General features: G+C 38.7%; 1 protein-coding gene across 1 annotated transcript in view; it reads right to left on the minus strand.

Annotated features, from left to right (window-relative positions):
- The window catches only part of PKDCC (protein kinase domain containing, cytoplasmic), a 46,897-nt gene that overhangs the window by 18,155 nt on the left and 14,002 nt on the right, over positions 1 to 14,740 (minus strand). The window contains exons 2-5 of the mRNA XM_075204172.1: positions 5,455 to 5,577; positions 3,813 to 4,084; positions 868 to 947; positions 601 to 708 (exon numbers count right to left, since the gene is read on the minus strand). Coding sequence (XP_075060273.1) covers positions 601 to 708; positions 868 to 947; positions 3,813 to 4,084; positions 5,455 to 5,577 — 583 coding nt within the window. The remainder of the gene's footprint in view (positions 1 to 600; positions 709 to 867; positions 948 to 3,812; positions 4,085 to 5,454; positions 5,578 to 14,740) is intronic.

Genomic DNA, 14,740 nt, shown 5'->3' on the forward strand with positions numbered 1-14,740 from the left:
TTCACCAAGAACCAGAGCTTCATGAAAACCAGTCACGATAACTCTGGATCCTAATGAACTGATAGTCTGCCTTCTCATTTTAGTGATTCTCCCCACAAAACTGATTGATTCACTGATTAATTCAGTGTACGTGCAAGTGTAAGTGTCTTTAATACAAGTCACATGGGCAGCCTTGTAATAACACACTGTGATTTTAAGACTATTAAACTGCTGACTAAATACATCAACATATTTCCAAATTACAAAATGATGACTGATTATTTTTCAACCTTTTTACAATTTTAAAAATGCTTGCATGTCATTTATATAATCTGATGTGAAAGTGGTTTTGCTATGACAAGACAAGACCAGAGTTTGGACAGAAAAGAATGGATTCCAGTTTTAGAATGTATAGTTGTATTACTATAGAACATTCCTTTACTGAACGTTCCAAAGAAAGAACAGGTAACAGGATTGGTCTGTGCTTCTGGCCAGTACTATCTGCAGTCTGAACAATGGAATGTTTGTACTATTTATTGCTATCTAAGCCATAATTACGCCGCGATGACAGTTATCAGTCAACAGACAATGAAATGAGCATCGGTTAAAGTGAATACTTACCAGAGTTAGGTACATGTGTAACATTTGACAGGTAAGACCCACTCTTGTATAAATAAAGGACCTTCTCAAACTGTGCGGCTGTTTCCTCTATACTCCAACGCAGTTCACCTGAATAATAAAAAAAATGTTTATTAAAATAGGTATAAATTAATTTACATATTCTTAGTTTATTCCAATACAAAAGGTTAGAAGGTATGATAAATATACCCCTAGGTGTTTTCATTAAAGTGTGTGTGTGTGGGGGGGGGGGGGGGCTGTGGTACATACCTGTTGCATTGACTATAGCATCCAGCAGTGGTTTAAGGGAAGGTGGAGCACTGTGAGGCAGGAGGTACGTAAAGAAGAACCTGCAGAAAAATAGAAATTTGCATTTAACAAAATAAAAAGAAGACGTTTAAAGTGCGTTTGTAGCTAAAGCTATTTAAAATAAAAGTCCAAAGAGAAATATATGACTACACTTTTCAGGAAATATAGTCATATATCACAATAAAAAAAAAATGTCATAACTGACCACAACCCAACTGCCTGGAACACAAAATACAAGGCCTGTCAGACACAAGGCTGCCTTGTAATCACCTGTAAATGCTCCATTAACACAGCAGCTTGCTCCGGAGGTTAGTGGATTGTGGCTATTTGTCAAGATGTCTGGTGCCTGGATAAAATGCTTGGCCCTTCTATCACCAGTTGAAAAAATGTATCACTTTAGGGGGTATATTTACGAAACTGCGGGTTTGAAAAAGTAGAGATGTTGCCTATAGCAACCAATCAGATTCTAGCTATCATTTATTTAGTACATTCTACAAAATGACAGCTAGAATCTGATTGGTTGCTATAGGCAACATCTCCACTTTTTCAAACCAGCAGTTCAGTAAATATGCCCCCAGGTGTGTTCCATCTGTGTTTTAGGCTGATTGCACCAGGGACTAGCAAAAGGATAAGGTATTTAAAATTAAACTAAATCTCCAAAAGCAAGTGCAAGAAAACTAGATCCTAAAAAACAGTAAGGCTTTTTACATCATTTTTTCAGTAAATATTACTTAGAATATATAGCCATAAATTATTATTATTATTATTATTATTATTATTATTATTATTATTATTATTATATTCCCATGGTAATTGGTGCAGGCCATAAAATGGCTGCCTCACATTATGTAAGGGTCCAATTTAATTATATTTAGCATAGATATTTATAGGGAAAGTATACCCTATGTTTAAAAAGGGTTTATTTTCCTTTTATTTGTGTAAATGTTCACTACAACATATGGACACAAGTCATTTGCACAGAAAAAAGTACTTCACATATTTCATTTTAAGCACCCACCACCCTACACAGTGGAAGCAGCCATTTTGTGGGAGGAACCAATATTCACAGGACAAGTGTACCTTAATCACCGAGCTGACAGATTGTTTACGTGTATGAGGTAAATGATTTTAGCCTTAGATGCTAAGGTAAAACTAATCCTAGTTGCTCAATTATCACAACAAATCTTATGTCACTCGCATGTATTACTAGGTAAAACATGTCAAAGAAATCTTTTAGGCATAGCAAAAGAATTATTTTATTCCACAAAACCTACTCTGAGGTATACTAAGGCGCATTAAACCACAGCAACCAATCAGAAATTCAGTTTCTTTCTCAAACAGTTTAGAAAAAGAATAGAGATGTCTGATTGGTTGGCACACTTTTTTGCATAGCTTTTCTTTATAAATGTCTCCCGTTGCTCCGATAATTACTAATTCATTAAAATATTGTTCCCTCAAGTCCTCATTTTCTTTCAAACAACTTTATCTGTTGGCCAGAAGTTTTGATATGCCATGACTTGCCAAGTAAACCTATAATCTATTTACTAGTGGTTGGGTTGAGATGAATAGAGTTTTCACAAGAAGTCCATTTACTGCAGTTCATATTCATCGTGGCCCTTTGGTTTGTTGAAATCATCAACCTTGGCTTAATGCAAAGTGTCATAAATCAGCACTCGCTCGCTGTCTGTTGAAAGGAAGAGTGAGTATTCTTTGCTACAACACTCTGCCTGTGTGCCTTTGTGAAACACAGATTTAAGGCAACAAGGAAAGCTTCTGTTAGTTCAAAGGGGATTAGAAAAGCAGGGCAGATTAAAGGGACAAGAAAAGAAAAGTTCATTAGGTCGTGTGTAAATCACGAGGCAGAAAAAATGCACAAGGTCAACAACGCATTCTAATTGGATGAAAATAGAAGGCGATTCAAAACAATTAAGAGAATCTTGGAATATTCACAAATATATAGGTTAAGGTGCTAATATATGAGAGCAGTTATGACATTATTAATTGTATGTACTTCCCCAACTATAACTCTATTGTCCAAGTCACTGGAAACCATTGTCCCCAGGTATCAGCTCCAAATTAATCCCTGTACTGTTTAGAGACAGGAAATCTGACGTGTATAGAATATCCTTTCCCATGATGAAAACCTAATTTTGAATATATTTAATGGGGTTAAATGAGTTCCTCACCAAAAGAATATAGTATCACTACCACTTTGTCCACCAAAATAATGATAATTTACAAAGATCGATAGATAGATAGATAGATAGATAGATAGCTAGATATACAGATAGATCGGTAGATAGATAGATAGATAGATAGATAGATAGATAGATAGATAGATAGATAGATAGATAGAAAGATAGATAGATATACAGATAGATCGGTAGATAGATAGATAGATAGATAGATAGATAGATAGATAGATAGAAAGATAGATAGATATACAGATAGATCGGTAAATATATACTTCAAAAAAATATACTCTTTACGCAAACTCAATGGATTGTATCAGGGGGACTTAATGGTGCTCCCTTCAATGGATCTCTATGTACTCAAACGCTAGGAGAGCGCGGATAAGAACCCAGAACTACTAATAGTGTTGTGTTTTGATTTTTACCCAACTTGTTCTTCCTTGTTACCAAGAAGGGAAACATATTGAATTTGCATACATAGAGACTGACTAGGGCAGGCTTATTTTTATGGTAACAGGATCCCACTTCTGTGAGCCTGTCTGTAAATTTAAGAATGCATCTTCTATATGTTCTTAAAAAATAAGGTTTTCTTCGCAAGGAAATGATGTCCCTGTATAAGTCATATTTGAGCTTAGTGGACCTTTAATTTCTATTTTAAAAAATTGTATCCCTTTGGCAATTCAATTTGCAGGGAACATAGAAAACCTGGTATACCTGTATGCATTGTAGAGGTTCCTCTTCTCGTTCATGTTTTGACATTTGCCTTCAACAGAGCAGGGAAGTGTAAAATTTCTTGCCGGGAATTCCATGAAGCAGTTCTCATTGATAGTACAAGGTGTCTCCTCCATACTGGCATCATCTAAATCCGTTACCTTCAGTTCACCATCGACAATCACGAACTGCCGAGGACGAAAATCCAGGAGAGTGATGGAGCCGAGGGGGGAGTGGGCTAAGTAATGTAACAATCGCACCAAGCTGAGGCAGATCTGAAAGGTACAATACAGAATTATAGTTTTTGTTTTTGTTTCCTCCTTCCAATCTATTTGCTCATAACCACCACATGTAAGTATCAAATGACCAAATCTGATTAAAGCATACTTGCCAACTGTCCCGGAATGTCCGGGAGACTCCCGAAATTCGAGGAGGATCTCCCGGATTTCCGGGAGAGAAGGCAGTTCTCCCGATGCCCGTCTGTCTCTGAAAATTAAATGGAGGGGGCAGGGCTTAGTGGTGCCATGTACGTGTCGATGAGGCCCCGCTCCCTATTTTTATTGGCCAAAAAAGTGATGACTGCTTTGGGGGCGGGGCTGACAACGTGATTCTTTGAGCCCCGCCCCCACAGACACACCTATCTCCCGGACCTCCTGGGACACAAGTTGCCAATGTTGGCAACTATGGATTGAAGTCACCCATCACCAACTAACAGGGGTAGCCGCCATTGATTGCTTCTAGTAACATTCACAAATGACATCCAAACATTTCCAGAGTGTATTATACCTAAAGAGAGTTGCAATAAGGTTTTGATTGTGGGGGAAGCAATTTTCTATGCACATCGACCTTCCTGTCAGTAAGTTTATGTAACGCCCAGACACCCAGAACCTATATAGGAAAGCTGCAGAGGACAAGAGTTTTACATATAACACCTTACGTTTTGTCCTGCTATGGGAAATTTTACATGTATATATTTGTGAATGTTACACAATGGGCCTGATTCATTAAGGAAAGTAAAGCAAAAAGATGAGTAACTTTGAACCTTAGCAAAACCATGTTACAATGCAAGAGGTGAAGATGAGTTTAGTATTTTGCACATAAGGAAAATACTGTCTGTTTTTCATGTAGGACACAAATACTTGATAGCTTTATTTTTACTCTGACATTAAAAGTTGATCTAGAACATGCTCTACCCCAATTATAAATCTGTCCTCACATTTTAAATTTACTTCCCCTTCGAATACAATCATCATCATCCACATCATCATCATCATCATTTATTTATACAGCACCAGCAAATTTCGTAGCGCTTTACAATTGGGACACAATATGGTTTTGCCAAGGTTCAAAGTTACTAATTTTTTTGCTTTACTTTCCTAAAAGAATCAGTCCCGATGTCTTTTCATATTGTGTCCACTTGTGTTTAAATCAGTGGATCCCAATCTTTCTCTGTTCAAGGCACCCCTAGGCCAAAATAATTACTAAGTAGTCCCCTTGCCTTGCTTACCACCGGCCCTGGCCGCGGCACCCCTGTGAGATCGCCACGGCACCCCAGGGAGCCACGGCGCACAGTTTGGGCACCACTGGTTTAAAGTGTAACAGCCCTTTAAAAATAAATTAAATTTAAATTAAAATGATCACTTACTCGAAATCTGTCCTCCCAAGACGACTGTAAGAGCTGAATCATCTCTAGCGGGGAACCAAGTTCAGTGATAGTTGTCAGGGTGTCAGATATGTCATTAGTGTTTTGGTAACAGTAGCCGTGCAACTGAAACGAGAGGGTACAGACAGGTGAGATCAATCTTTGCAACATTCAAATACATTGTTACAAAACTAAAACAGTTAAAGTCTTGTATACAGCAGTGGCAGAAATTGTGTGGTCAAAATCAATTTTCAGCGTACCACTTTGTGTCCCATACCTCTGCAAGCTCACTAGTTCCTAGATTGGCGCAGTCTGCAAATTGGCCACTTCCACAGTGTATAGGTACTGAGGTAACGTACATTTTAAAGGCAGAGAAAAACCAACTACAAACATATATAATAATTGGGACGGCTTTTAAGTAAAAAATTGCACATTCCAGGTCTGCCATGGTTAATGTTCATAACCCAAAATTGATGAGAAGATAAAGCACTTCCTATGTAACTAGTTGTTATAAGTACTTCCTTTACAGCGATTTGAGTCAAGGTTGTACCACAACCATAAATGACAGCTAAAGTAATACCGCTTTCATACTGCCGCCCCGGCAATATCCCGGGTTTTTCAAGCCGGGTTTTTGCCGGGGCTCGAAGTGTCCCAGCTCAGAAACACCATTCATACTGCACCTCGGACCCGGGAATTTCCCGGGTTGACCCCATTCATACTGCACAAGTCTGTGCCCTGGCAATTTGTGGGAGTCATCACCAGAGCAGTTTTCATTGGCTGAAAAATGGTGATGTCATTGAAAGGTGACTGTTTTTTTTTTCTTCCACGGGCTCCCACCGATGACATCATCCTCCAGAGACAGGTAGACAGCCAATCAGCTTGTTTTCTGTGCAACCCGGGTTGAAAAACCCGGGTTGAACCATCCATAGTGCAGGCAACCCGGGTCCGACCCGGGAATTACCCCTCGATAAATCCCGGGTTGAAGACCCGGGTTTTTAGACCCGGGATTTTTGACTTGTACCATTCATACTGCACCAAGACCTGGGTCGTTTGAGCTTGCCCCGGCAAAAACCCGGGATTTTGGTGCAGTATGAATGGGGTACAAAGCTCAACTAATACCCCATTCATACTGCACCATTAGTACATTCTAGAAAATAATAGCTAGAATCTGATTGGTTGCTATGGGCAACACCTTCACTTTTCCTTTTTAGAAGGATTAAAACATTTAACCCTTACACTTCTGCACTGTCCCGGTAGGACGCACAACAAAATCCCTCTCTGCTCGGAAGAGGCTTTCTAAAATGGCAAAATAGTTCTGATAACATTACTTTGTACGTATAAATGTTCCAGTTATATCTGTCACGTAATTTACCTCAGTAAACAGACATACTTTGATATATCTTGGTAATAATTAGTGGGTTTGCTCTGTAAACAAGTCATTAGTACTTGGTTCTCCTGTTTTCCCTTCCATCACAGCTGATAGTTGAATTCCCTACAGTTGGAGGAGGCTGCTTAGTGGGTACATATGAAGGACAGATCAGCCTAGCTCAACAGGTGAACGCAAAACACATGAAAATATTTTGATAGCGGTGGTATCATATTATTGACATATTCTGTTAATTGTGCATAATTAGAAATAAATTACACAAGTGCTTCATTTTTAAGCTTTACATGACTGCTAGTAACCACTGTTTTTTTGTTTATATTATACATCTGTTTTGAGTGCTGGAAAGTGTTACTATAACAGATGCGTGGCCAGTTCACACTCTTTTCCTTGGCTAACACGGGCAGAATAATTGGTTTAAATGTATTTTGAGATGGAACAATAATAGCTATATAGTGGTAAAACATAAAAAGCAGAAATTGGCAGAAATGTTTCAATAATGGAGCTTTCTGAGGTTTGAATCCATAATAGTCCTTTCTCAATGACAACCATTAATATATTTAAATTCTTTATATTAAATCTACATATCAATGACTGCACAGCTGTTTCTGAGCTTACAATCTACTCCTGGAACACAGGGAGATAAAGCGATAAGGAGTGGACAGCGGGATGCGAACTACAACCTCCAGCAAGTCCGTGACAGGCAGTGTCCCTAACCACCTATTTTGTAACAAAATATTTTACGATGAATCTTGTACCAGATATTTATCCCCCTGCCACCTCTAACAATGTACGCAACTATTGCCAACTAGGTATTATTATTATTATTAATATTTATTTATAAGGCATCCGCAGCGCCGTACAGAGACAAACAAAATCACAATACAATGGGAGACAGCACAGTACAGTAAACACAGCAACTCAGTACGCTCAATGCACAGCTAGAGAGGGCGGGGAAGGGGGAGGGAGGATCCGAAAATGACAGGGCCCAAGAAGGGGGGCGTGGAAGACAGGGAGACCCCCAGGGGGGAGGAGGGAGCGAAAGTGGATGTGGGGTGGAGGACCTTTGAGGAGGAGGGCTAAGTAGCTGGAGAGCAGAGTTAGAAGTGGTGGAAACAGGAGGAGAGATGGCCCTGCTCAGAGGAGCGGACAATCTAAGGGATGTCCGTTATATGCGTGTGCTCTGTTGTATGCAACCAATTTTGCTTTTTAACACTGAACTTCTGTTCACATCCCAATAATATATATATTTTTTTTATAAATGTGCAAAAACCTTTTACAAGCAAATCTTAGGCAGAATCCGGCAGTGCTTATTCAGCATCGGTGAGGACACTCTGGTTTGTCCATCATGTTATTCTGTAGAAAACCGACTGTATGACTGTGGGAAGAGGTAACTGGTCCAAAAACAACACTTTCATGATGTTACAACAACAGAGGCAGTTCTGAGGGAGGCCTCACCGATTAACATGTTGGGCTTTTCTGCATCAGTAAAGGGCTTCAAACTTCCCAAATTTTGAGGTGCCGGGAATCTGGACGCCTCTGCCTACACCCATTCATTGCCGTGTGCACTTTCACCGCGAATGGAACATACCACCTCACTCACGGCACAATGCTGTCCTGACTGGAATATAGGGTGAGGGCCATCCAATCAGGATTGTCCTAAATCGGGACATTTGGGAGGTATGATGGTAGAAAAATATGAATGGCTGAATTTTACAAGTGTACCAACGCACAGTGTGAGCCGAACCAACATTCTGGGCAAGGGGCTGTTCAGTTGCCTGTCTGGCAAACAAACCAAGGATCTATATCAGAGGGCAAAGCAAAAGTAGATATTGAAGATTACATCACGGAATCTTGGCACCCCTTCAAAATGGCCTCTGCTTACTGTGAAATTTATTTTGAGGAAATTTTGCTCATCTTTCAATCAGCAAATATAAATAGCTATTTGTCGTTGTTTTACTGGGCAGATAGCTGTACATATGGAGAACAAAGATCTATTGGGGCAGGGACTGAGGTGAGTGCGTTCTCTGTAGAGTGCTGCAGAACTATATCATACTTGCCAACTTTTCCTCGTTGGCTTCAGGGACATCCCGGGGGAGGTGGGCATGTGGGGGTGGGGCTTGCCGAGCACTCCCCCCCTGCCACTTATCTATTGCAGAGACGAAGGTCTCCCAGAAATGCAGGCGTCTCCCAGACATTCCAGGAGAGTAGGCAACTATGCTTAAAGAAAATCAGCTAATTAATCTCTAGAGACTGTAGTGTCTTTTACATTTCTGTCTCCATTACTGGTCATGTTGTCTTACCTGTCAGTCTTTCATTAAATCTTGGTCTCCATGAAAATGGCCACCTCCATAGGCATCAATACATGGACATAGGACAAAATTTCTGAAATGTGTCATCATGCCACAGATGGCGAAGCCAACCACGTCTTGTACTGGCTCAGCATCAGGGAGAATGCCAGACTCTTCAGGGAGTGAGGGAGATCACCCCTATTTCAGGGAGTCTCCCTGACATTCAGGGAGAGTTGGCAAGTATGTACTATATATATATAAACAATGATGATAAGATTGCCTTTTGCACAGACCCCACCTACGTATGTCACATGATTCTTTTTGGAACTGCCTTGTCTCTTTACAGTGTCACTAGCTCTAATGAACTGATCAACTTCATCAATACTGGTTCAGCATACAAAACACCCACCTCGGCTGTGAGTAGGCGACAGGTACACTTTAAAAAGCAAGTTATAGTATCTTATAATTCTACTAGAATACTAGAGACCAAGATATGAAAGTTCAACGTTCTGACAGCACAGGAAAACTTATTGTGTGAGAGCTTTTAACAGTTCCACTTATCATCACAGCATCTGTCTATAAAACACTACACAGTAACACAGTAACATATAAAAAGAGTGTAAACTGGGAAGCAGATAAAGATCTTGTAAGATAGCATAAACATACACTAAGGACAGACTGTGCCGAGACTCCGATCAGGGCACCATAACACAAATACCGTATTTTATATATTTTCACAATGATTCACTGTATGTTGTTGTTACAGTGACCACTAAGTGCTTATATTACCCGCACAGTCCTAAAAGATTGTTTTATATACATTCTGAAAAAGATTCAGGCACAAAGCAGAATGATCAGGTGAAGCTCTTTAAAAACAACTAATTTAAGGACAAGGCCTGTCAACTTTGTTCAATAAACACAAACTTAAACCTCCCCTAGACACAATTATCTTTCACGTTTCCGTACGAATGACATTTTCTAGTAATCCACATATTGCAATCACAGTTTCTAGAAAACTATCACACTCTTGAAAAGTGATCAGATTATGTATTCATCATCATTATCATCATCTCATTATCATCATCTAGTAAGATTACGCATTATAACCTTGTTAGACATTTGTCACATGATTAGAACATACACACTTCAAAGAACTTCAATTCGATAACTTCAGACCACAATTTTCCCGATCATATAATTGATTAGTTCAGACATTTACATCCTATTTAAGCTATTATCACCCAAGATACTTTCTTATTTTTAATTCGGTTAACTTATCTTCTTAACCTTCTACGCTGATTTTGCAAACAAACCAGATTCAATTGGTTATTTTGTTTTTCAAATCGTCGTATCTTAACAGCAGATCAAAACCAAATGACTTAGATAAAGGCCACCGGCATCTTTACATTGCCCACACACAGGTAGTTTCACTTATAGAACCTGAAACGAGAGCAGCTGGATCTATGGTTGAGATTTAGGCATCACCTGGAGCTAGGGGGCCGATCAGTCTGTTTTAACCCTGTAGTGCCAGGGTGGAGATTTAAGTGGTGCTGTCTTGGAGATGACATCGGAATGGAGCCAGTGTTTGGAGCTTTCGCTCAAATATCTAATTTAAACGGACACTAAGTCTAAAAAAAATAATCAGTTTATTAACGGCTCCGGAGCTGACACTCATGAATAGAAGCTGGGGCAGGGGTTATTGGTTTTACAGTTTGTGTCTCAATGTTAATCCTGGGCAACTAATATATACAACTTTGTGTTGTGTATGATGATGATAATGTGTTGTGAAATCTTGACGCATTGTAGGTTTGGAATTAAGTCACAAGTTACCCCTCATGGGGTGCTTTAGAGACCTGCTAATAATCTGAAAACACCCTTGACCATATCCTTATCAGTTGTGTAAATATCATCGTCATCATCACCAATTATTTATATAGCGCTGTACAGAGAACTCACATCAGTCCCTGCCCCATTGGAGCTTACAGTCTACATTCCCTAACACACACACACACACAGACAGACTAGGGTCAATTTTGTTAGCAGCCAATTAAACTACTAGTATGTTTTTGGATAGTGGGAGGAAACCGGAGCACCCAGAGGAAACCCACACAAACATGGGGAGAACATACAAACTTCTCACAGACAAGTTCATGGTTGGTAGTTGAACTCATGACCCCAGTGCTGTAAGGCAGAAGTGCTAACCACTACGCCACCATGCTGCCCATAATCAGCTTCATCTTCATTTCCAACCTAAGCAGTCTATTTTTTAATAACATGCAGTGACAATCAATATGCATCGATGCCATTCGACGAATGAAACACCGCTGTAATTTATCATGCCCGGGGAGCTCTGGGAGACCCGGCGCTTACCCCTCCAACCCCCTTTACTGCCAAGCCTACTTTCTGTTCAAAGGGAGCATAACCTTGCCGGTGAATGGAGAAAGTGCTGTGCGCAATCATTCTGAGACAGCGGTAATTACCAGTAATCAGGTTAAAGTCGGAGAAATCTATGACTTTGATAAATAAGAAAAAGTGGTGAAAGAACCCACTGACGCTGTTTACGGCGGCGTTTTGGCTCTTCACCACTTGTTAAGTAGACTTCTCAGTATTCTTTCTTACAATATCTTTGCACGGTTTCATCTGTAATTCTGTATTTTTATATATTTCTTACAACTAGATTTGTCCACAATTGTGAAACTGATCTTTGTCACTATTTTATTTTTACACTGACATTTAAAGCTGATCTAGGACATGGGAGATATGATGGTAGAAAAACATGAATGACTGAATTTGTAAAGTTTACCAACACACAGTGTGAGCCGAACCAACATTCTGGGCGAGGGGCTGTTCAGTTGCCTGTCTGGCAAACAAACCAAGGATCTATATCAGAGGGCAAAGCAAAAGTGGAAATTGAAGATTAGATCACAGAATCTTCGCATCCTTCAAAATGGCCTCTGCCTACTGTGAAATTCATTTTGAGGCAATTTTGTTCATCTTTCAATCTACAAATATAAATAGCTATTTGTCGTTGTTTTACTGGGAAGATAGCTGTACATATGAATAACAAAGATCTATTGGGGCAGGGACTGAGGTGAGTGCGCTCTCTGTACAGTGCTGTAGAATGAGTGGTACTATATCATACTTGCCAACTTTTCCTCGTTGGCTTCAGGGACATCCCGGGGGAGGTGAAAGAACCCATTGACGTTGTTTACCCCGGCGTTTTGGCTCTTCACCACTTGTTAAGTAGACTTCTCAGTATTCTTTCTTACAATATCTTTGTACGATTTCATCTGTAAATCTGTATTTTTATATATTTCTTACAACTAGATTGTATGAATGTCCCACAGTTGCAAAACGGATCTTTGTCATTATTTTATTTTTACACTGGCATTAAAAGTTGATCTAGGACATGCTCTACCCCAATTATAAATCTGTCCTCATATTCTAAATTTGCCTCCCCCTCCAATATAACATGGTTTTGCCAAGTTTCAAAGTTAATAATTTTTTTCTGCTTTGCTCATTAATGACTATTTTATACTACGCATTAAAATTGTGCAGGAGTCTACATTTTGTCTGTAATATATATATATATATATATATATATATATATATATATATATATATATATACATATATGTATACATATATATATATATATATATATATATATATATGTATACATATATATATATTAATAGTCTTGCTACTAAATGTTATGAATTATTAATTTCACACAGCTTAGAATTTTGGTTGATATGCTTATGATCTGAGCACACAAACCAAAAATGACTTTCCTATAATTACTTTTACTTATCTAAACTTTCAAAGTGACCCTCCGATGTTTAGTGAATTTAGTCCAGAAAGAAAACTATATTTATACAGCCGTGAATTATTATGTGAAGGTTAAGGTCTGTGTGCTGTGTATTGTCCCACTAGAGTGTAGACACTCTACCCCTGACACAACCAAAAATGTTTAGTAAAGCTTCTAGTCCGATGTATCATCCATAATCCATAATCTCCTTTAGACTGTAAGCTCTTGGGGGCAGCGTCCTCAGTACCAGTTATTCCAGTCTTGCTTCCCCATGTCTATTATGGATCATGTTGCTGTTATCTAAATCAAATATAATAATAACCTGAAAGGGCAGAAATATGACATATTGTAGCAATGTAGCATAAAAAATAATCAATTTTTTTGCACAATCTCTTTTAGCAGCATATAACTATAGTGCTGTCTTGTAGATTGTACAATTTCTTTACAAATGTTTGCAGTATCTGACTATGGCTCCATTGTCTGAGAGCTTCTTTAGATACCACATCTTAATCTATATTCCAAAGGTTGCATTTATTTTGTCGGAGACAAATACAATACTAATTCAAATTAGTTATCTGCTTGAATTTTCTAGGTAACAGGTTAGGCTTCAATAAATCTTCTAACCCGCAAAACCAACTATCTCATGTCAACTGAGCATTCGATATTACCACAAATTAAAGAGATACCGCTTTCCTTTCATGACAATGATCAGACTACACGCGAGGTCTACAAGCCTCTCGAACAAAACACAAATTAGACTACAGGCCTGATTCATTAAGGATCTTAACTTAAGAAACTTCTTATTTCAGTCTCCTGGACAAAACCATGTTACAATGCAAGGGGTGCAAATTAGTTTTCTGTTTTGCACATAAGTTAAATACTGACTGTTTTTTCATCTAGCACACAAATATCAACTTTAAATTTCAGTGTACAAATAAGCTATCAAGTAGTTGTGTGCTACATGAAAAAACAGTCAGTATTTAACTTATGTGCCAAACAGAATACTAATTTTCACCCCTTGCATTGTAACTTGGTTTTGTCCAGGAGACTGAAATAAGAAGTTTCTTAAGTTAAGATCCTTAATGAATCAGGCCCTACATTATTAAGCGGTTTGTAAGTACACGCAAACGACAGGATCCCTCCTTGCACTATTGCAGAGATGCAAAAAGGTTTTGCTAGCCCGTTTTGTAGTATTTACATAGCGCCACAAGACTAAAACTTATGAAGCAGTAGCAACAGTAGAGGTTTGGCTTTGTGACTGGACAAAAATCCAAGAGCAAACCTTATTTAGTCAGAAAATCTCCGCTGTTTACATAAAAACGTGTACATAGCATTCTGTACATCACCCATGGACTGGAGCATGAAGATAGTCTGCAAAGAAAAACTAAGTCATTCTTTGCATTATGAATCTTTACTAATAGAAGTGGCAAAAATGTTTACACAAAATAAAAAGTTTAAAAAGGAAGAATAACAATGTAACATAGTGGATTGTATTCTATTAATATATCCAGTCTATTAATATACCCAAGTATGACAAGGCTTTTAATGCAGTGAGCTAACAAATTTGGAACAGTCGTTAAGTCCAGAGTATATTGTTATTAATATATTCCTTTATATTATAACGTGCTACCATTATACTCAGCACTGTAATTACATAAAACAGACAGGGAAGTTGGCCCTGACCAAATAAGCTAACAATCTAAAACAATGTATTCACCTTGGCTGGCGCAGGGGCTGAATTATACCGCTACTGCAATTGGAGGGTGTTATCCTACTCACTTAGCACGGTGGAGCTCTATTTTC

The sequence above is a fragment of the Mixophyes fleayi genome, chromosome 3, assembly GCF_038048845.1.
Source record: "Mixophyes fleayi isolate aMixFle1 chromosome 3, aMixFle1.hap1, whole genome shotgun sequence".
In the NCBI taxonomy this organism is placed as follows: Eukaryota; Metazoa; Chordata; class Amphibia; order Anura; family Limnodynastidae; genus Mixophyes; species Mixophyes fleayi.